Source organism: Zonotrichia leucophrys, chromosome 11 (genome assembly GCF_028769735.1).
Source record: "Zonotrichia leucophrys gambelii isolate GWCS_2022_RI chromosome 11, RI_Zleu_2.0, whole genome shotgun sequence".
Lineage (NCBI taxonomy): Eukaryota > Metazoa > Chordata > Aves > Passeriformes > Passerellidae > Zonotrichia > Zonotrichia leucophrys.
In genome coordinates this window covers 8,816,917-8,840,930 of record NC_088181.1, presented here as the reverse complement: position 1 = coordinate 8,840,930, position 24,014 = coordinate 8,816,917, and the positions used below count along the sequence as shown (strand labels likewise).

The following is a 24,014-nucleotide window of genomic DNA, read 5'->3' as shown; positions in this document are numbered from 1 at the left end:
CAGGTGGAAAAAGGGCTGTTAATGTTTTCCACATTATCATCTTTGAAGACTGTAGAAGGAACAAAAATGCAAATGGACAGTCCTTGTTTCATACAAATAAAAACACTGATCACAATTATGCTTTGCTACCTGCAATCCCTTCTGAGGGTTTGCCCTTGAGATTTCACACCTTTACTGATTTTTATAACCTGGACAAGTTGCACGGCTGCTGCTGGCTGGTCCTGTGATGGTCCTCACCCATATGTCACAGCTGAGATGCTGAAAACCCTCTCCCTATCCCTATTATGGATCTGTGTTCAGAAAGGGGGGAGCAAGAGGCTCCAGCCCCTCTGGGATGGCACAAACAGCCCAGCCTAGGGACCATCTCCTCAGCCCTAACAAGCTTCCACTAACAGCACCAAAGCAAAAGCTCAGTGCCTTCTCTGCCATGGCAACAGAATGTTGCCTCTCCCAGTGCATCCTCCAGAAGTGCTGGAAAAAGGCAACCACTCTTCAAGTTAGGGAAAATTGGTTTGCCCAATCTTTTTGCAGGACACTCACAAACCCTATCCATGGCTCTACGACTACATGGAGCAAAGTTCTCTCCTGTAGTGCACTTCCCACAGCCCACCCCCATCCCTGCTGGTAAGCCCTAGGAGGATGGGTGCAGTCAGACTGCCCAGCAGGGCTGTCCCTGCCTCCTCCTTCTCCAGCCATGCCCAGAGCTGCCCACAAACTCACCCAGGAACATTCACCAGTGCACACTGCTTACCTGCCCAGGCTGCCATTCCATTCACAAATACAGCAGCCACCAGCTCCTGGCTCCTAGGAAAAGGTGCTCATCTGGAGCAATGAGGAAAGCAGTTGGCAGGGAGAAGCTGACAGCTTCACTAGGAAAAGAGAGAAGCTATTTCAATTATGGCAACATTAACTGGCACTGCACAGATGGGGAAACTTGTGCCTGCATCCTTATTTAAGCCAGTGACAATTCACAGGCTTTCAAGCAGGACAAACCAAAGGAGACTGGGTTTTCATCTCTGTGACACCACACAGTGCTGTTGGGTGCCATTCCCATGACAATTTTCTGTACAGCTCTTTGAGAGCTTTCTCCTTATGTGCTGCAGAATTTTGAAGGTTTCCAGAACTCTGTGCTCACTCAGAGCAAGCACTGTTTGTGTGACTGCCCAGTTAGTGCTCCAAAGGAAAGCCTGCAACTTGGGATACCACTGGTAAGGACAAAGATACAGTGGGAAGAGAGGTGACATGAAAATCTTCACTACCCAGCAATTTGCTCTCTTTGACTGCAAGTGGAAAGAAGAGCCACTTAGCAAGCTGTCTTTGCTTCATATAGATAACATATTTATTGAAAAATCTGCTTCACCAACAACGGTGAAATTGTGACCAAAAATTACAAAACATCATGGTAGTTGGCTTTATAAAAATAAACTGCAGGAGTATGCCTCACTGATTTGTACTGGTCTCTCTCAGTCCCTTCCTCCTTTAATGGTGCACATTATACTCTCTTCAGCATAGAACCATTCTAAAAAATTGCATTCCATCCAAAAAAATGCACTTGTTTTTCCTTAGCAGAGGTCCTTAAAGTGACTTTTCCCCCGCCCTCCCCAACAATAAATATAGAAAATAGCCTCTAAACAAATAAATTTTAGTTTGGTCAGCTTAAAAAAAAGGTCCATTTTCCCCCTCTTGGGATATGTAGTGACTAAGCAGCCATTTCAACACTATTCAAGTCTTTGGTGGCTTCAGCTGCTTAAAGCTGCAGTTTTATGTACAGATGATCAGCTGAGGTTCTTTTTTTCTCTCCACAAACCAAAGACTTTGAGATGATGTCAGGTGCACCTCCACTGGGAGCGAGCAGCCACAGGAGGTCATCTTTGGCAAGGCAGAGTTTCACACTGAAGGTGTCTTTGGTGGATGAACCTGCTGCACCAGCTGCGGCCGCTTCACGCGCGGTTTCCGTCTCTTTGGCCTGCTCTTGGCTTTGTTGATCTGCACCACGAAGAAGGCCAGGACCACCATGGCACCGAGAAAGGCAAAGACAGGAATGGTCTGTCCCACGTCCTGGTTGTACCGGCCCGGCATTATACCTAGAGAGGCAAAGAGGTTTGCAAGGCAGCAGCCACCACGTGAGCCACGATGGCTTTGTGCTGCTAATGCCATCGAGCAGAAGGATCTGCCCCTAACTCTTGTTCAAAGCCCAGGCAGCCATTAATCAGATTACACTTCAGACAGGAAGATTAACAGCTGCAGACCGATTAGTGAAAATCAGAGGGGATGCTAAAGTTAAAGGAAAGCACCAGCATTTCCACCTTGACCTATTTGGGCACATGAAAGCATAGCCCAGATTTCCCCTGCAACAACAGTCTTCTGTTTTGCACTAAAAGAGAGATGGAGACACTTGACCATAATCTTACTACTAAGTAACTGCTGTAATTCACATCCTGATGGAACAAGGAAAGTGATTTCATGCTTGTTTGCTCCAGAGACTGTGCATACAGTGAGGATGAGCTAGAGAAACAAACCCTTCATTTCTACAGGTGTCTCTGGTCTAGCAGCTCAGACTGGGAAAAGAGCACATATGAGGCTTCCAACTGCCTCCAGCTCAGCCTGCAATGCCAATCTTGTGAAGGAGAGCTGCCCACCTGAAAGCTGTTCTGAGTGCTAGACATTGTTTGTTAGTGTAACAGCTTGCCCAAGGCACCATTCTGACAAACTCTTCTGGATTCTGCTTTTGTGCACTCACAGAAGGAATTTTAATTAGCAGTGGGTATGTTCCCACTGCTCCCAAGGACAGAGGCTGCTGCTGACCCATCAGAATGAACAGGATCCAAACAAACCTCAACTATCAAAATGCACCCACCAAGATCTTCCTCCCAGTATGTCATGCACACTTTCTATTGAACAAACCATTCACATACAAAAAAAAATCTTCATCAGACAGCCTTTAATAACACAGCCATGCTACTGTAAGCATGTTTTTCACAGCTGAAAATAAACAGTGGCCTCTCATATGGCTGCACTGGGTGTTGGGTTTTTTTTCAAAGCTTATGCAAAAAGCAAAACCAAAACAGCAACTTACATATTTTTCAATATTTACCTCCAGGAATGTCCCATGCTCCACTTTCTCCAGGGGACAATGGTCTCACTTGGGGTCGGTTCTGTCGAAAACTGGGCAGTGCCACTTTATCAAGGTCAATTGACAGTAATTTTTGATGTTTCCAAAGGTTGCTAGAAGAAATTAAAAGACAGAGGTGTCTGCCCACTTGCTTCATTAATGCTTCATTGTAGGAACATACAGAGAAAGTGACAGTACCTATACAAGCTATGTACAACTCACTAGTCTGGACCCACATGATGACCCAGTCCATTCTTTAGGTTCTGCAGTTTTCAGGCCTCCAAATTTAAATTCAGACACCAAAGGGACACAAGATAGTGCTAATCCCTAGATTAGCAACTATTTACCAACAACTCTCTTTCTTGCACACAGACTTCCAAAAGTAACCACCAGCTGACAAGCAAGGGCTGTGTACTGAGCACTTTCCTTCAAGGGACTGACAAAAGGCACAAGAGAAGGCAGCAACAGGAGAGCTGCCCAAGAAGATGCTCCAGAAAACTCCAAGGCACACGATGATGATGGGTTTATCAAGACTGTTCACTCAAAGTTGGAATTGCTCAATCACAACAGTGACTTGTGAAGTTATTTTTAAAATCCCTGAGTTTCATAGTGTCAGGTGAGTCAGAGTTATTCACTGAAGAGGAATTAATCATTATTTCCTCTTTGCAATCTGGTATTTTTCTAGGAAAAGGGATTACAGCTGTCCCTTTCAAAAGCAGATAGGACAAATTATTTTTCAGCTGAACTCAAAAGTGAGACTTCTTGTATAAGGAAGACATATACTAACCTGGGGGCAGTTTCATTCAAAGGCTGTGGTTTGGCCCAGGACAGGTGAGGACAAGCAGGAAGGGACCGGGGTTTAGGGTCTCCCAAATGAGCCTCGAGCACCTTTGAGTATCGATGCAAATGGTTACCTGCAACCCACAGCAGAGAGACTGGCTTACCCACAGACAGGCAAGATAACAGTTACCAGCACTGACCCCGGGCTAAACAGTGCTGCTGTAAACCCAGGAGCTGCTTACAGCAATGAGGACTCACAGCTGAGTGAATTAACCTAAGGGTACCTTACAAAACAGTCAGAGTCTGCACCTACCCACAGCAGTTAATCCAAGCTTTTCTGGCAACATGTGAGATAAGACTGAGTGCTTTGTAATACTGTGTAGTTAGTAACTAGAATGCCTCCCTACAGAACCAGGCACCTGAACATTCCTACTCTATGAAAAGAACATTTTCTTCAGTCTAATCACAACTACATTATCCCAACAAAACCCTGCAATTTGTGCTTTCTTCCAGTAAAACAGCACAACGCTGCAGAGCTCACAGCAAACCAACCCTGCTGGCACTTATCTCAAGGGATCTGCCCCAGCCTTCCTGCCCTGTGAGCGGCTCAGCCTCGGGCTGTGCGTGCCCCCTGAGGCTCTCTCACCTTCCATGCGCTCGGGGAGGGAGGAGCCGGCTCCCGAGGGCGGCCGCTGCCGGTGCTCCGAGTGGCTGAGGCTCGGCGGCATCACCCCGTAGGACGTGTACTGCAGCAGCGAGTCCAGCAGCCAGAAGCAATCTGTGGGTTTCACAGCCCCAAAACAAGACATGCATTATGCCACATTTTAAATGGCTTATCTTTCTGCTAAGATGGCTTTAATGACATTTAGAATTACAATCCATTTTGCTGTGCTTGCTTTTCTCCTGAGGTTCTAGGCTCACTTTACAAAGATGCAACTTTCAACACACAAACACAGCATTAAACTGTTCAGTCTTAAAATATTATCCCTTGTGTACCAAACCAGGCTCTTTTAGGGAGCAGAACACAAAAAAAAAGGTTTTGAATACAGGAATTCCAGGTTGCACAAGGCATTCAAATTCTGACAAACATCATGAGGTTCTTCAGTGGGAGCAAAGAAAGCTCTGAGTTTTTGGTATAATTTTTAACAGGGAAATGGAGAACCAACTGTTTTTTTTGAAAGGACAAAATAAATACCTTGCAAAGAAAAGTAAGAACAAGGTAGTGTTTACAGTGCAAGGATATGACTCACTTGCTTTCTCAAGTTTAAAAAATAAACAAACAAACAAAGGAGAAACATTCTGGCTACATCCCAGCTAAAGGTCCAAGCATAACCTAGAGCAGCTGAGGTACAGACCAGGCTGGCAACCAACACCACAATGCACGTGATCATGGTTTATTTTGCACTTCAAAAGCTCCTGATCCCTCACTTTGATTCTCTCCTGAATTATTACTACCTTAATCCAGAGCTACCCCTAAGGAACAAGCACTCCAGCTAGTTCACATCCCAACTCTAAAGCTTCCCTTTGCAGGAGTAGGACAATGCCTTATCAGCTGGTTCCACCACATAGCAAAGTATTTTTCTCAGAACTTCTGCCCCTAGGAACAGTTGGCTGGGAATGGGAGTTAATCTTCATAATCCCAGTGTCCCTTAAACCCTCACCTTTGATTTTTCAAAGAGGTCAAACAGATTTTAAGGATTTATATTCACAAATGTTAGGAATTTTCTTCACTTAAAGCTACCAATGTCTCTGCAGGAGACATAGCTCCTGGTTCACAATTTAAAAGCTAATTTTCAAGGATTTCTTTAGAGCATTCCCACTCTTTCTTGCATCAGATGTCACACTGAATTTAACAGTATGAGGGAGGTCAGAGAGCATTATTTTATATTACTTAATTTAAAGCTATGTATCTTCTCTTTTGTTATGTGCTTTCAATAACCTGCAGCAAGCACTAAGGCACCAATGTGCAGGAAGCAACCCAAAGGCAGATAAGGAAAAATCACAGAACTCTAAAAAAACTTCAAAATGTATAGTAGAGAAAGAAATGAGCTACAAATAGAGAGCTCCCTTAGGCCATAAGTTCCTTTAAGCTTAAATAAATTAGGCAAGGGATGGATAGCACAATGTAGTATTTTAAAGTATCAGTGACAAAAGCTTAAACAATTATAGATGTACTTTTCATCACAAAAGGAAAATTCAGTTCTGTTCAGTGGAAATGCAGAAAAAGACTTCACATATTGGATTATCTGCCTCCCCTCAAGCCACAGATCTTCCAGCTTGTGCTTTACAAGTCCTGAGAAACCTAAGCAAGCTCTTAAAAATTTGCAAACTGCTAGAAAAAATATTTTATAAGAATCAGCCATAGTGTTAGGCAGAGAGCATGGCTTCTCTGGGAGCCACAGAAAACACTCATACAAATGCTACCTAGAGCTGCAAATAAATGCCTTGACAACAAATGGAAGTTCCTACTTTCTGACACGTCTACACCAGCTGGTGTCAAAATAGAATAACCTGAAAGTAATAACGCACAACTGAAACACTGAACATTACCATAAATCTTCACAGAAAACATTGCAAAGGGAACAAGGCAGGCTGAGGTGCAAACTCAAAAGATAAAACCCACTGTTCTATATAAACATTCTGAAGGTGTAACTAGGGAAAAAGTGGGAGGAACTCCTAATGGTCTCTTCATAACTTCAGGTCAAGAATGTGTAACTGTTAGTGCCTTCTGCAAACAAAAACACACTAAAAATAATAAAAAAAAACAACCAAACCAAAAACCAAATCCCCTTGCCAAACAGCCCACCCCAAAAATCAGCCCCCAAAGCTTATGGGTGTGTGGTACCAGCTCCATTTATCAGAGAGCTATGTAATGTGGGATGCTCCTTTGCTGCACCTCAGAGCATTTCAGCAGAGCTCTGCAGAACTGAGATCAAGCCCCTGTAAGGAATATTTGGAGTCCCTAAAACCCCTGTGCTGCTGTTGGGGGCTGTGAAAGGCCCAGAGCAGAGCTGTGAGGGCAGGCAGGGCCTGGCAGGGCTCACCCACCCTTCTGCCGGTGGCTGTCGTCCAGGCAGTTGGAGTCGCCGTACAGAACGATTCTGCCGCCGCCCTCCGAGGGAACTTGGTAAAGCCCCAGAATGGGCACGTGTTCAATCACTGCAGTCTCCTGCTTTAAAACTTCAAGACCTAAAGCAAAGCACAAATGAATTTCAGAGCCTGCAGAGAGTCAATACCAATGAAACAACACAGCCTGCATTTCCAGCTGACAAATGCAACAATGCCTCACATTTTTGCAAGAAGGTTTCAGAATCCCCATGATGCTATAGTAAAAATGATACTGCTCCAAGATCCTGATTGTAAAGTTCCCTACTGATAATAAATTTTTTTCTTCTCCACCAAAGAAAGAAAATCCAGGTTGTGTGGTCTTTTTATCTTCAACAACCTTGAATAAAAAATTCTACGATCTTCAGCAAAAGGTCTTTATGTTGTTTCCATCCTTCTGCAGAATTCTCCAGGAAGCTGGTTTCAGGTTAAAAGTTTCCTACCTTTCATTCCTAAAATTATATCCATTAGAAAAAATAAATACAAATTTCATTTTTGTATTTAAAATTTATCCTCTTTACTTGAGACACTGTTTAGACAGCAGAAGCAAACCAGAGAGCTCTTCTGCCTCAGGAATTGCAATGAAAAGGATTCAACAGAAAAGGCAGGTCCAGCAGGGTACCTGTCAAATTGACACACTTTCTCTCTCACACATAAGGAAATACATAAGTCATTGGCATACAGGGATATTGTCTTTTCCTCCAAAAGGCTGACACAGATGAGCTCTGCTGTTCCAGAGAATTTCTCCAGGAGGTAATTACCTCTGCTAAGTCAAAACTACAATGAACTCACTGATCTTCTCTGGCAGTTGCTGACTTGCATCAGAAGCACTGCATGTGCTTCTGCTCTCACACTCAAACACTCTTCACCCATCTGCACAAAACTGACCTGCAACACCCTAAGAACTCTGCTCACAGAGCTCCTGAACAGCACTTCCTAAAAGCTCATCAAACATCAGATTTATTTTTTAAACTACCTGCTGCCATTACAGTTCTGAATTGCCCTCTCCCAAATGAAAAGATATTATGACAAAAGAGAATGGAGATGCACAGAGAACAGAGCACTCAAGTCTGAGACCACAGGCATCCTGTATGCATAAAATTTTCCTTCATGAGAGTGGTGACATTTCACTGGTGACATTTTGTCTACTAAAATTTTCCTTATTTATGTCTTTAGATCACCACAGCTACCACAACACTCATGCTAAATATGGCAATGAAATATGGCAAGGGGATATATTTCAGTAGCATTTGAAACTCACAAGAAATGTGAACCAGTAACACAATTCCAACACAACTCCTCCCCTTCCAGAGACACATGTACATGTGTGATCATGTTTCCACACAGCAACCACAATACAGGGCTGCCTATAACGCTTGGATATTGCATTATTTAATAATTGTATACAGTCACACTGCAGCTGCCTGTTAGGCATCAGCTACATGCACTAGGCAAAATGAGAAAATGTAAAAATACCTACCCTGTCAACGTGGTTCTGTATTTATTGTTTTTAGACTTTCAGACTTTGCAACTTTGCTTGTGCAGTGACCTCAAAGTTCTACTCAAAACACGGAAAAAAGCACCAGGAAGTTCATACCTTGATCCTTGAAGGTCTGTGCAATGACGATGCCATCTTCTGGGAACTTGGCAATACTGCACCCTGACGCGTAATTCACTGCAAGGCATCACCAAACTGCTGTCAGACCAAAAACAACATTTCCCTCCCTTCCCTACCAACAACCCCAGCAGAAATCATTCCCAGGAACACTGCACTGAATTTGCACATTTTGACCAATGTGGGTATTTGCAGAGAAAGCATTGCTAAGCACAGCTTTCACAGGCTCACCTTTACACACTTTCCAAATCTTTCAATTTAGTTTTTTTAAACTGAAAAGCTAAATCAAATACCATGAAAAAGTCTACTAAGGAAGAAATAATTTAAGAAATCATTTATAAGACTCTTTTCACTGAATCTGAGCAGTTCCCTTGACTCTTGCTCAACCACAAACCTGCAGAAAACCATTTTCAAACACCCCACTGCAGCCTGTGTAGGAAATGGACTCCAGTACTCACTTTCATGACTTGCCAAGGTAAAATCTCCTTCATACAGCCCATCACTAAAGGCCATATTCCAGACAGAAAGCAGATCATTGAGAGCTGGTATATTAGCCCCTCCAGTATCAGGCATCCACCACTGCCTGTAAAAATGACAGTGTAACACTGTTTATTAGTAAACAGAATGTACTCCTAGAGTTTGGATAACAAAGTCACATGTCCTCCTGCATACAGATTTTTCCAAAGCCATTTAAATAATGAACGACATCTTAGAGCCTTCTTTAACTCCATGGGCATCTGAGCAGTTGTCTCTGACAACTCTGCTTCTGAGTTAAAGTTGAATAATGCTAATGTAAAGGTTCTCAGTACATTTCAGCTCCATGAAAAACTTCAATTTACTGGAAAGAAATTCAGTCTTATGCTCTTTGTTTGGCTGAGGTAAAAATGACAGTCATATACATTGTTTCTCATATTTATAAAGAAGCAAAATGTGAGATATTATTTCTTTATATGCAATATAACCATGCAGTATTTTCAGTAACAGGTACATGACCTGGTGATACTCTTGCAATGCACATTGTTTTTCTATTCTGCTCCCCTAAAGTAAAAACATGTCCATTTTCATTTGTTGGTCTCATCTCTAATTTCTTATTTCTCTTCATTGTAAATGTTTTTCTTGGCATTAAAAGTAGAATACAGTGCCAAAGAGGCCTTCATGATAAAATGGGTAGCTATGCTCCTTAAGTTGTAGCCTAAGATCAGTTCTGCTACTTAAGGTAGCACCTTATAACAGGTAACATCCAAATGCTGAAGTACAGTGCATCACAGTTGGGATTTTTAGGGTAACATGTAGAATTCTATGGCATTTTGTTTCCCAAAGCACTTGGAAATAAGTCAGTACCTTGTGTTTTCATCATAAAACTTGACTTTTCTCATCACAGATGTGTTGTACCAGTCACTAAAGACTATCAGTGAAAGTCCATTATCCACATCCCTCCTCAGCTTGGTGATCTCTTCAGGGAAATATTCTTCCTCACTGTCCACCATCAGCAGAGTCCCTGTGTGTACAAGCAGACACAGGAGTTCTCCAGGCTGGGCACTGTCAGGTCACCACTGTTCACACAACCCACACAGAAGCCAACACAAGTGCACATTTTCACATTATCTGGTCCATGTGCCCTGCTTTAGCAGCTCATCTAATGAAGTCCTATTTAAGGATGGTAAATATCAGACAAACATATCCCAAAATAAGTTTGGCAGCACAGGAAGTTTTTAGGGTGTTCCTTATGAGTCCTGCTTGTGTGGTCTCAAGATCTGAATGCCCACATGTGTCAGGTGTGTGTTCTGCAGTTTGGTGACCCAAATGCTCCATAAACTGAGCCAAACTGTGGCACAGCTGGACAGTGAGGGGATTCCCCACTGATCCCAACTGCAGTGCTAATGCAGATGCAGCCTGGTCAGGAGGTTTTTCACTGCTCCAGCTCTAACAGCACTCCCCTCACTACTGCAGACTGGCTGCCAGGTAGGCAGCAATTGCTCTGAAATGTGGTTTGATTCACCCCTTGAAAACCACAGCTGCATTCTGGAAGGACTGGCTAAAGGGCCACTGCCACTTTCACATAACCCTCTCTCACTCCTGTTAACAAGCAAGCACAACCTTCTCTGTATCACTGAAAAAAACATAACCAGAAAAATACACTTTTATTCCCTAAAAACATGCTTATGCTTCTAGACTGCTTCTAAATACCAGCCCTTTTGCTTCTTCCCTTTCTGATTGCCCAGAAAGGTGGTGAAATTTCCATCCTCAGAGACAACACAAATCTTGACAGGATGATACCCTGAGCAATCTGATAAACCACTGTGAGCCCCATATCTCACAGTTCCTTGCAACCAAGCCAACTCCACAAGTGCAGGCATGCAGGCAGCCTGCATTTGGAAAGCCTTCTGATAAAGATCCTGTAGAAATGGGACAGAGTGCACCCTCACCAAGTGTGAAAACAACACCAGCTAGGGACAAGGGGCACATGGACCACAGATCACTGAGTTTTATTCCCCTCACTTCTTCTTCAGGAAATTCTGAAAGCCCAACAAACTACAATCAAATGAGGAACAAACAACACAATGGTGAATCAGAGGAGAGAGATGTCCCCTAATGCTGCTTTCTATCAATTATAAAACTAGTGGTCTCAGAAAAAATACTATTTTGCTACTTTTTAAAGGGCTAACATTTATGTATCCATGTGTACTTCCACTGAACTCTAATAGCAGTGGTGAGATCAAGATAAACAAAAGATTACTACTGGCAACAGTTCCAGAACTGGCACTCAGGAGAATGAACCCTCACCTTAGAGTGCACTGAAAACCAGCCCAGCCCAAAGCAGAAGAGGAGTTTTGGAGCATGCCATGGTTAAACAAGGGGGATATGGAAGCAGAAAAGAGCAGACAGCTTGCTCTGTCCCCAGCCTGGGGATTCCTTCCTGATGAACAAACCAGATACTGCTTTGCTATCACATATGGCTGGATGAACACTTTATCCACTCTTTTATCTGATCAAAGATCACTGAACATGAAAAAAGAACCAGGATGTGAACCTTTGATTTTATTCTGTTAAACAGGTCATGCTTCATTTTGACTGCACCAAATTCTTTTGGCAAATGCAGCTCTGCCTTTGTGGGACTGAATACTGAGGAGTTTTTAACCCACTCAGAGGCTGGCTTTCCCTCTCTTTTTTCATGGTAAGGACAGAGAACTGCATTAATTCTACTAAACCCCCAAGCAGGCTTCCCCAGCAATACTCCACACACTAAATATCAGCACATAAATAATAAATACTCCCAATGCCAAAACATTTTTCTATTACCACTAGAATTTTTATTTGTACCCTCAACACATTTTTGGTCTCCCAACAAAAGGTCATTTGAGAAAAAGCTAACAGTATGGAGAACAAGGCAATTAACTCATGCTTACCATACTGACTGGCATCAAAACATGTAAATGGGGAACCAAGAACCTCAACAAAGTACCCCATGCTCCTGAGGTGCTGGTACATGTCCCTGAAGTTTGTATGGATATGGTCACCATTCCTTAGAAAAAGAAAAGTGTTGAAGACATTTAGATCTGGCATGTAGAAATCTGATTTCCACCTTTTTGATTTTCTGAAATCCTGTCCACCTGCCACCTCTGCCTACTCCAAGAAGCTTTCTAAAAGCTTCTGTCCTGGTCACTGACCCAATTAATCCTCACTGAGATACTGCTGCATGACTTTTCCTGTGGATGCTTCCCTGCTCCATCTATGAAAGGTCAGCAAAGTCCTTCCCTGCTTAAGAGACAAAGGATCTCTTCTTGTCTTTTGAATTGTCAGGTTTGTTTGGTAAGTGAATGCTGAAGCAGTTAATAAAGTGTCCCCTTTAACTTCCTGTGAGAAATTAGGTCAGAATAAAAAAGCCAAAAAAAATCTCAGTATCTTAAATCAGCATTTTAAAAGCTTTTCATTTCACATGAAAAAAACCCTGCACCAAAAGCATAGAGTCCAAGTGCTTTACATGGAGGTCTTACAAAAGATAATCCCATGCCCCTCTGAAAAAGGCCAGAACCACAACATTCAGTAAAGATATCCCATATCCTTAACACACAATCAAGAAATACTGATTTAATAGAACCTGAGATAAATACCAATCTAATGGATCATTCTTCATCCTCAGATTATCCCTGGGGAAGTATCCTGGTGGGTAACGGAGGTTGTGGTACTGATCCCAGAGGACGCGTTTGCTCCGAGGAGGAGTGGGAATAATCTTCACTTTTATTGGAAGCTTCACTGTTGAGGTCTGCTCTGCACCATTCTTAGACTGAGGGACAGAACAAACTGCACTGAAATCCTTCCCCCCACAGCACAGTTCACCATGGATTGTAAAAGACCAAAAAACTGGAGGTACCAAATCAACTTTTTGTCACCAGTGCCAAAGAGATTACTTTTGCCCTAAATTGCCGCAGTATTTTTTTCTGCACTCAACAATTTGCAATTATCCTCAGAACTTAACATATATTACAACTGTGATCTGGTTCAATTGTTCAAAATCTTAGAAGTTTCTCATGAACAATTAAGCATGGTTCTAGAAGAAACATATTCAGGCAATCTTTTTCAAAATACATTACTTAAAATCCACAATAAACAAATGAAATTATGATGTTGGTCCCAAAGAGAAGTTTCCCAATTCTAAATTATATGCAATTTGCTTTCAATTATAAAGAACATTATTTGGACTCTCTAATTTCCTGACCCAAATTTAACTTATGCTTCAAATGACAGGGCTAGAGCAAACCCTTAAAACTAAGGTATTTGTGTATCAGAAAGCAGTTTAGATAACTCTTCACCCAGAAAATCCAAAATGCACAGAACTTACTTCATTTTCTGCAGGAGATGACACTGTGATCATAACATGCCCCTGAGCAATGCCTTCCCAAGATGCTGCTTTCTTGGCTACAGAGATGGAAATTGCCAAGTATCCAGACCAAGGCCACAAGACTGGGGAATAGGAGAAAGCCACCTCGATGTTATCCCCATTTTGGGGCAGATAGGGCTGCCAGTCTGGCTGTGAAATGAGAATACACAACACTGCTAGCACAGTATTTGCAATCACTACTTTCTGCACACATAGCCCTTTTCCTCAGCATGAGCTAACAAATATTAGCTCTTCTGAAGATTATATCAAATTTAAAAATGCCCTCCAAGCCCAAAAGTTTGGTGTTGTGTCAGTGAATCACCCCAATTGGGACAGTGTCAGTGACCCAGACCAGAGGCTTTTCAGAGGCAGGACTGTGAGAAGCTGCCCAAGTGAAGCTGCTTCAACATTCTGAGATCATGTGCAAACATTTATTGGTGAGAGAACAAGATTTCCCTTAGATAACAAGGCCAGCTAACAGTGGAACAGACACAGGCCAATTGCATCAGCTGTGTGTATTACCATAAGCTGATGACCTTTGATATGAGCTTCAGTGCCCTTTAATGTAAACTTGAATCTAAAACAAACCTCAGGAGTCACACTAAAATGTTTAAATTAAGCTCATTTTACAATGGCTGGAGTTACAGGACAGGTGTCTTTTTAAACTTGTATCAATTCTCAAATCTATTCTACATTTAAACTTAATTAAAACCTCCCTAGCCAACCAACACGCTCAACATCAGGGGTGTGAAAGAACAGGTTTGGCAGCAGAGCCTGGTTAAGCTGATACATTCAGATTGCCCTGACCCATGAAAAAGGCTTAATTTAGTGTCATCATTCTTCACTGAGATAATTTATGTTCCAGGATGAAAAAAAAAAAAAATAATTAACAAGGTCTGTTCAGAAGATTTTAAATGCTATTAGAGAATACAAAGAAATCTTTAAGTACATCTTAATTCAAACTGGTTTTGCAAAGATAAAATGTTACACGCCCTGAAACCAATGCAATGCTTGAGAACTTGTAGACAGCTCATGTTGACAAATCTTCCAATGTGGGTGCACCCTTTAATCAAATATTTTGCATCTCTTGCTCCCAGCAGTGAAGTTTGTTATGAAGTTTGTTATGTTTTTACTCATAGCTAAACTAGTATTTTCTGGGAAGGTTTTAGCAACACCACCAGTCAGAATTTGGAACAATGTTAATACTTACCTTGTCTACAATTCTCCCAGTGACTCCCATGCCATTAAGGATGGTAACATTAACAATAGTTGGCATCCCTCCATAATATATGGGCTGAGAACAATAGGGCCACATGTAGGGACATTCAGTCAAGTCAATATAGCTTGGACTCAAACTACAGCAGGACAGAGAAGGGAAAATTTAAAGAGGAAAAAATTAACAATAAACAGAAGAACATGCCACTACACATAACTACAAAAAAGTTTCAGATAAACCATGCCAGTCATAGTTTACCAAGGTCTCATCTCACTTCCCAAATATGCCCCAAAATCATCTTCCCTTCCTATTTTTTATTTTAAGTTTCATGGAAAGAGAAACATCTCAGTTCAGGGAGAAGGTCCTTATTAAAAAAAGTGAAAATTTAAGTACTTTTCCACTGTGTCCTTACATTATTCATAACATCTAAGGCTATAAGAGAAAAGGATCATCCCCTACACTGCTGCATGACTTTTCATCCATTCTCTGGTCAAAATTCATGCTTGAGATTATGCAAGATCTGTGCAAGTCCTCACTGTTGCACAAGCACAGATTGCTCAACTGAGCTACACATGCACCACCTGCTCTCTTAAACAAAAGAGCAAATTCTATTGTACCACTGATTAATTAAGGATTAAAATTAACCTGGCCTGTGGTTTATAGCTGTTGAGGATCTGATAAGCTCTTAGAAGATCCAATTTGCCATGTCCTTGTTCAAACATGTTGACTCCAGGAAGTCTCCGTGCTGATGCAATGAGGGCCTGCTTCATACTTGCTGGATTCACCATTTCACGCTTCTGAACTGTGCTGAAACAGAAATAAATAACCACAAAATCAGCTTGCTGTAACATTCTCTGTTCATATTTGTCTATTATTGCTTGATTTCTCATTATACAAATGTAGAAGAGGAACAAGTTTCTGGTATATTTCTCTTTAAAGCTAATAATACATGACATTTTCTCCTTACAATGTGCTCCAGGACCAGCAGTCATTACAACCAGGGCAGAATCTTTATATGCTAAATAAAATATCTGTCTTCTGGGGGGAAAAAAATACCTCTGTTGTTCAAACAAAACCACACCATTCTTTGGGGGAAACATGGTGGTGACTTTGAATTTTTGCATGTTTCTCAAATAAAGGTTTGTCTCATCCCTATGGAGTAGCTATGACAAACACAGGGTATGGACTTGCAGCTCCCACTTTCAAATTCTTCAGTGTGCAAGAGCTGGCTTACGCAACAGGATAACGCCCATAAAACCCTGCACCCTATAAACTTTACAAGTACATAAAAAATTACCTACTAAAGGTGCCTACTTTCAGCAGCTGCTCTTTTACAACAGTTGACAGAAGGGCAGCAATTCCAAATTCTTTAAAAATGTGACAAAATTGTCTGATAGTACTGCTCTCCCTAACTATATTCTCAAAGACCTAACTATTATTCAAAACAGTTCTCAAATGTTTTCATGAAACACAGAGGTAGCCAGAGAAGGTAATGTCTCAAGTACAACAAGTGATTTTATTCTCCAAGTTTGTTTTCCTACATGTAAACACAATTTAGTTTTATTTGATGGATTCCTTTATAGAGAATTTTATGACCCTACTGATTGGTATCTTTCTAGAGATTCTTATATAAGATTTACCTCACTAAGAGAGTGACAGCACCTGCCACCACAGGAGATGCCACACTTGTCCCAGAGAGGGAGCGACAGCCACCTTTCATACCAGACCCTCTCACCCCAGAGCCATAAGTAACAATATCAGGCTTCACTCTGCCATAACCTCCAGGCAGCTCCTGTGAAACAAAACAAAAGGATTATTGCCCTAATGTAAAATGAACACTGATGGCTTCTGTTGGGCATTTACTGGAGGTCATTCACAAGTAAAATCAGCAACCAAATTGTCTGAGGTTCAGCATCACAGAACAGCAACTAAGCCAAAGAAAGACTCAAGCTGTTTAGCAGAAGTTCCCAACTTTTCTAGGTTAGGCTGATCAGCATTTCTGCTAAGCAGGAAACCACTGACCAAAGGAGAACCACACTGATTACTGGCTACACAAACAGGAGCTTGTGACAGCCCCCTTGATCAAGATTGCTGTGCAAGCACATCTGACACCACGTGTGTGTGCAGCAAGCACCCCCTCAGCTCCACAGGCAGGGAAGTGCCATTTCACATATAGCACCTGGAAATCCCAGGATTTTTCAACTAAAGGACAAGAGCAGACCTTCATGTTTGCAGATTTAACCACACAGACAAGTCTTCACCATCAATCAAAAAGAAGTGGATGTTTTATAAATTCATCAAAAATGTTAACAGTAGTGAGAATTAATATGAGAAACCCTGAAAAGAACATAAAGCTTCTTACTTAAAGACTTACAATTTCTAACTACTCTGATCTCTGAAGAAATGTTTTCTCCAACACACATCTACACAGGATTGCCCACTCAGAAAAGGTTGCCCTTCCAAGGCCTTATTTTGGCTGCAAATGTGAGCAGCCACCATGAAAATATCTTACCCAAGTGGTCATTCCCCTAGATGAAAAGCGAGCTATATTATCCTCAAAATCAATGCCACCTACTCCAATCACATCCATCTGGTCAGCAGGATTATTCAGAGTCCTAGAATAAGTTGGGAGACAGGAATATAAAAAAATTAAAACAACACCCAAAAAATCAAGATACAGTCTTAAGTTTATGGTGGTGACAGAAGTGCTGCCATCAGATTTTTGTCACATACTTATACTTCACATGTGACAGCAACTTATCAGGCAGTTACTAACTCAGAACCTATCAAAGCATGTACCTTGAAGACAAAACAAAATCTATTTCTGGGTTGATCCTCTCTCTATTCCTTAAGTCCAAGATCAGTACCCAAAGCTGTCTGCTCACACTAAGAGAGAAGTGTCAGCTGGAAGCACTGCCATTCTTCTTTTGCTGACCTTCCACTATTTCAAAGAAAAATATCACAAAATGCAAGTAATAAGGACAGGGAAAAGAGTTTAACTTGAGTCACTTTCTAAGATTAGAGAGAAAAAAAGGAGAGAAAACTTCCTGACCAAGCACAACTACTCCCAAACCCACAGAACACCCCAGCCAGCTCCCTTTGAAGCAGTGGCTGACACTCACCCATACAAAGGGCCATCGTTGCCAATAGCAGAGACCATGATGACATTGTTGGCAGTCAGCTCCCAAACCTACAAAAACCAATGTTTACAATAAGGCTCTGCCACCAAAAAAGAGACTTTTCTAACAGACATAACCTCTTCCTGAGCCTTACAAATACATCTCACTGTATATCTAGCATTAAGCTCTGAATTTTCCTAAGATGATTTTAGCAACAACCCAGCCCTGACAGCAACACTGCTGAGAGAACCTTCCTACACCAAAGGAAAAACTCTTGTCTGTAACAAAGCACTGCAGGTGACAGTCAAGTAGTTATTATGAACCCCCTCCAGTAGTGCTCTGGGGAGTACACTGAAATCACTGTCAAATTAAATTTCAATGCAGCTTTTAATGAAAAAAAAAAAAAAAACAAGGAACAAAAGGAACAATTTATACGCTTCAAACTCCTTAACTGGCCTTTACAAAGAACAACTCTATCCTTTAGCTGAAAAGTGAATTAATTCTCTTAATGCTTTTGAAGGCCAGGCCAAACATTCAGGGAACTGTGACCTTTACAAAGACAAAAACTAATTCCATCTTAACCTGAACCAAATCTCTTGGCACATAGCTGAATCAACTACCTGCATATTTTACTTATTTCTTCTTAAATTCACTGAAATCATGTCATACATATTTTTTTACCATGAAGTAATTTGACCATGCAGAGATTTAAAACAAATAAACCACCCAAGAGTGGATTTTAGGTAAGTGTCTCATATTAAAGGTCCTTTTAGTTGTCTGCTTGGGAGTAATTTTCTAGCATATTAGCAAACATTTTGTTAAAGGGCATTTTCCATAACTCTGTGAACATCTGGGTTGTGCTTGGGGTTTTTTTAACTCATTCCTTATACATATTTCTAAAAACCTGTACACTGTACAAAATTTCTGCCACACAAATGAAACACAGAAACTGTCAGCAGGACCAGACACAAACAAGTAGCTCTGCAAGTCCAGCATTTGTGGGAGAAATACAAACATTATGCCCACTTCATTTCCTCATACTAACTTTGTCAACAAACGGATGATCCATGAAGTCTGGCCCACCAATACTTAGATTCAGTACATCTATCTTCTTTAAAATTGCATAATTAAAAGCATCCAGAAACCAAGATGTATATGAGACCTATGTAAGAAAATGGGGGAAAGGTTACTATTCAAAAAAATCTGATTTCATGACAATGCAGACTTTAGACAGAGAGGAAAAACAACACCAAAATAAAGCACAAAACTGAAAATGGTCTTAAATTTCTAGCACTCAGTACACTTGAGTGACTGCTCCATTATACAGTTAAGACTTCCATATCCTGTTTCTCAAAAACACAGATTTGGAAACTCACAGAAATCTCACAGCAAGTCTTTTATAAATAGAAACCTGTATCCTTTCCACTTATCAATGTCTACATTTATGAGTGCATGGAATATTCCCAAAGGAAAGGATTTTACAGCATTAACCTGAAAAGGCAAGAACTGAAACACATGTAAAACAGGCACCTGATTATTGGTGAACACTCTGAAAATGTGCAGTTCAGCATTTGGAGCAAATCCCTGGCATTCCCTCATGCTGGCTATCACACCTGCTACAAAAGTCCCATGGCCTAAACCTGTCAGCATGAGAAGGAAGCAAAATAAGACATCAGAACACAAAGAATTCCATTGCAAAGAATTTTTACCCTGAACATCAGCTATAGCAAAAATCACATAAATTTAACAGACTTTACAACAAACCACAAGTGCTGGGCTCAGTCCCAGTCTTTCTGAACCACATTTTGCTACCAGGTTCAGTGGGGACAGAATTTGCAGCACACTGTAGCCAGACAACCAGCTGATGAAACTTGGCTGATTAATTGCCCAGTCCATCCACTCCTGATTGCTACCAATGAAATCACGACAAAAACAGTACTTTGGAAAATGCAGCTCATTTCAAAGTCAATGTATTTTAATGCAGACTTCTAAAAGGATTTTTATCCTGAGTCTGCAATAACCAAATTTTGTTAAGCATAGCAGTGAGACAAGAAAACACCATTTTCTCCTCTCCTCAAAAAATGCTTTAGCTTTTGCTTTATTGGACTGCCCATATTATTTTTGTACTTCAAATCTGCCTGTCCAGCAACACTCTGGTTGCAGAATTTACAGGAAGAGCTATCCAAAAGCAGGTGCTGCAATGCAAAGTAATTACTGTGTAAACAAAACCATGGAGGTGCACACAAGACTGAGCAATGTAAGCATCTACCTTGAACTTTAGGGAGATTCAATAGCCAACCGACTCACTGACCCAAAGTGTATGAAGTTAATAAACTGTGAAAACACACAGTCAGGGCAAGTCAGAGTCAACACACAAAAAAGGAACACAAACAGTGTAGAAAATAGGAGGTTCAGTAATACAGAATTGAAAAACTTTACAGGAAGGTGCCAAACTCTGATTTGTTTAGGACTACACAGTAAGGAAGGAAAATGCTGTCCCACATCAGTATGGAAATATGCACCACTGTGAAACAGCAACGTGAAAAGGAGTAGGAAAGAAAACACCTTTGCTGGGTTTGCTCTGACACCTTCCCTGGCAATGTATTCACAGGTAACTTTTTTTGCCCTGACATTTTTTCAACAGCTATGATGAAGTGTCACATCTGACTCCAAGGACACTTATGCACCATCCTTTTGGAACCTTAATAGTCCCTGCTGAATTTGGTATGAGTACAATGTATCTACGACACTGCAAAGTTAAGCTTTAAATATCAAGATACACAGTTGTAACAGATGTCAGCAGCACAACTGCAAGCACAAAACACACCAGTGTCAGGAAGAGCTGGAAAACTACACAGTGACTCACCATCATCCAAGGTTCTCTCATTAGTCCAGTTTGTTCTCTCCTTTACATTTTTGAAATGTGGATGTTTCTCACTCAGACCAGTGTCAAACACTGCTACTCTCACACCAGCACCTTTTAAGAGAAAACATTGCTTTTTCTGATTCAGCTACATAGCAAATCTATTTTATCAAGTTAAAAGAGAACTTTTGTTTAATGTAGTAAGCAATTTACAATTCAAATCAACTATAGGTAATAAATAAACTCATATTCCAGCTCAGAAATTCAGTCAAAGATCATAAACATTACCAACTTCCCCTAAGTAAAGTGCACACATACAAACAAGCACTCCATAAATATACAATGCATTCCAAACCAAATTATTTCTCAATCTTTGCAAGCTGGCAGCCAGCGAGAGGTTAACACACACGAGTCAATTATCCTCTCCTCACACTTCACTTGTTTTTCCAAGCAGGTTATTGTTCTCAGGCAAGAAGCCAAAGCATACCTGTGTAACCCATCTGCCAGAGGACATCTGCCTGCAGGGTCTGAGCCACCTGCCGGGGGATGGCTCTGAGCAGGCGCCGGCTCGAGTGCCGGCCCGTGGCGTGCCAGAAGCCAGAGCCCAGGGAAAGGCTTGCTCTTCTCAAGGGCCGGGATGACTGCCACTTCTGAGTCCACCTGCTCTCATTGCAGTGCAGCACTGGCTCAGCTGGGCACAATTAGGATGAGGAAAATTAAAAACAGCACAAGGAAAATCATCATAGAATTGATTTTTACGCAAACTTAAGGCATCATATTGCTACAACAAAAGTTTTAGATTATTGAGAATTGAATTTCTCTAATCAATATAAGTAAAAGCTGCTGGACTGTCTATTATGGATACGGAAGCCCCTGGTCTCAGGTAAATGTTTCTATGTCGCAGACAGACCAGCATTCTTCAGCAAACATATGACAAGACCCTTGCAATTTTATAGCCAAAAGAATAGATTTCTGTTAATTAAAGAAAAACTGCAGGGCACTCCCCATTTGTGTAATGCTAAGCTGATGGTCTGAAATAAGCTTAAGAACACTTTTCCAAAGCAGATCCCATGCAGGCACACAGAAATAACTCACACTCTGAGTACTTGAGTGACCGAAAGACCTTTCTCTGAGGTGTGACACGCTTGATGTTGGGATGATCCTCCAGGGTGAGCACTCCATCCTTCTGCTTCTCGTTGATCTGAATAACTTCAAAGTCACTGGGATAGTCACTGGCTGGGTTGTTGCGAGGTACAATCCTCCAGTTCTCAATGTCACCACTTTTTAATGCACTTGAAATAAATTTACTTCGAGCTTTAGCTGTGAAGTATCCGTTAAAAGCCACAATATACTCTGGAACAAGAGCACAACTTTATCAGAACTGGTGTTTAAGCAGCTTATGCATGAATTCACATTGCAAAGTCTGAATTTTTCTTTACTTAGAACAAATAATCACAATTTGAGGCCCTTTTCTGCTGCTTTTACAAGTTTGCCATTTATTTCTGCACTGTGTAAAGGGGTGGGAGTGTTGGAAACAAGAAATATGACAAAAGCCTTTGAAAGGAAGGTGGAATTGTAAATATCCTCTGGGTTTCCCTCTCTCTCTCTTGTTGGAACCCTGTCTCCAGCTAAACAAAGAACCTTTGAAAAAGTGCTCCTCTTTTCAAATATAGAGAATTTAACAGATAATGTGCTTCCACAGAAACCCCAAGTGTTACAATTGCACAAACACCACAAATCAGTGACACACACATGAACATGACATGGATTTATTTTTTTTTACTGCTTCACTGTTTCTTACCATGCTCCACAACCGTTGAAGTGAACTCCACTTTCAAAGTAAGACGAGAACATCCAGGACACACGTGAGCCTCATGAGAGGAATTCCCTGCTCTGGTACCAAAGTGTTTTTTGCCACAGAGTAAAATAACAAGCAGAACAAGCCAGATGTTTGCAAACTTCATGGTCATAGAAGAAAATGGTTTCATTCCAAAAATTCCATATATTCAAATCACAATTTTCTTCTTTATAAACTAGTTCATTTCTGTTTCAGTAAACGTTGCTTTCACTGTGCTGCTCAACTGGATATTCTGAAAGCTGGATCCAAAATAAGTCGAGATTTCATGGTCTTTTCAGGTCAAGCCAGGTGAACAGGCTCATTTCTTTCTCCGCTTCTTCTCCATTTTGCATTCAATGATTCAGTCACTCAGGATGTGGCAGCTGAGTCCTGTACTCCATTTCTGATGGCAAAGTTAACTCCCTGGAAGAATTAGCAAAGCTGATTGCAAGGCAACCTGTAAGGCAGGGCAATACAGAAAATAATTAGCTGCATTAATATTGTGTGCTACTGCAGTCTGAAAACCAGGGGAGAAAAGGCGCCCTTGGTAGTTTGTTTTAGAAATAACAGGGAAAAAGTTCCTCATATTTCATTTACAATTTTTCACCAACACTGAAGTTTTTCCCTTGTTCAGAGCAGAGCAAATGTGAAACACTTGGGTACTAACCTCACAAGAGAACAGGCAACAATGACCACCAAACTCAACCACTTCATGTAAATAGAGCAAAGAGCTAAAAATTACATCTGAATTCCATGGCAGGAAAAAAGTGCAAAACAAAATACTAAAAGTGTCCATAGACACTTTAAAAAGCATGCTTTTTTTTCCAATCAGAAACATGACAAATAGAAATAATGCACAGAACTTCATTTCACACAAGGCAAATCAGATTCAAACTCTATGCCAAAGCCAGGTAAGGACAAAAGATACCAGAAGAGGCAAAGCTGCAGTGACTGTGCTTGAAAATCTACAGGATAAAAGTCTTTCAAAATTGTTTTGAGCCAGGGTGTGTGAGTTATTAAAAACACGGGCACCTGAGGAAATAAGAGCTGATAACAGCATGTGAAGTTGACGGATGGTGCTGAAAGTGTTTCCACATGGAGGCACAGCCTCTCCCCCTTATGTTCCAAAGTGCATAATACACTCAAGAAAAACTGCAACGCTAGTATTCTTCTGAACTCCAAACACTCAACCAGCAACTGAGAGATACAAGGCCATTAAAAGACAAGAAAAGAAAAACATTTATGTCTGGTTTGTCACAGCACCTGGGCAAGCAGAACAGAACTGTGTATTGCAGCTGTGACCAGGACTGGAGCGTAGGGGCCTCATTAGGGGATTCACAGGATTTGGGGGAATGATGGGCTGACCGCACAGCACAGCAGATAAATCGAGTCTGAATGCAACAGCTGTTACTTCATTTTCAATTAACTTTATTTAGCGTTATCGAGTATTTCCTTGTAATAAGGACAGAAATTTCCTCTATTTTTATT

General features: G+C 41.2%; 1 protein-coding gene across 1 annotated transcript; it reads right to left on the bottom strand.

The window, feature by feature from the left end:
• Window positions 1-1,316: 1,316 nt before the first annotated feature.
• MBTPS1 (membrane bound transcription factor peptidase, site 1) lies at window positions 1,317-22,677 on the bottom strand. The gene is made up of 22 exons (XM_064722774.1): window positions 22,491-22,677; window positions 21,785-22,042; window positions 21,177-21,380; window positions 20,693-20,803; window positions 19,357-19,466; window positions 18,872-18,988; window positions 17,830-17,897; window positions 17,220-17,322; window positions 16,348-16,499; window positions 15,353-15,514; window positions 14,702-14,846; window positions 13,453-13,641; window positions 12,725-12,897; window positions 12,020-12,135; window positions 9,954-10,110; window positions 9,071-9,195; window positions 8,595-8,672; window positions 6,941-7,081; window positions 4,539-4,670; window positions 3,900-4,026; window positions 3,095-3,225; window positions 1,317-2,084 (listed from the first exon to the last, which is right to left on the bottom strand). Exons 1-22 carry the CDS (start codon window positions 22,675-22,677, stop codon window positions 1,888-1,890), a joined length of 3,183 nt encoding a protein of 1,060 aa, XP_064578844.1. The 3' UTR covers window positions 1,317-1,887.
• Window positions 22,678-24,014: the final 1,337 nt, after the last annotated feature.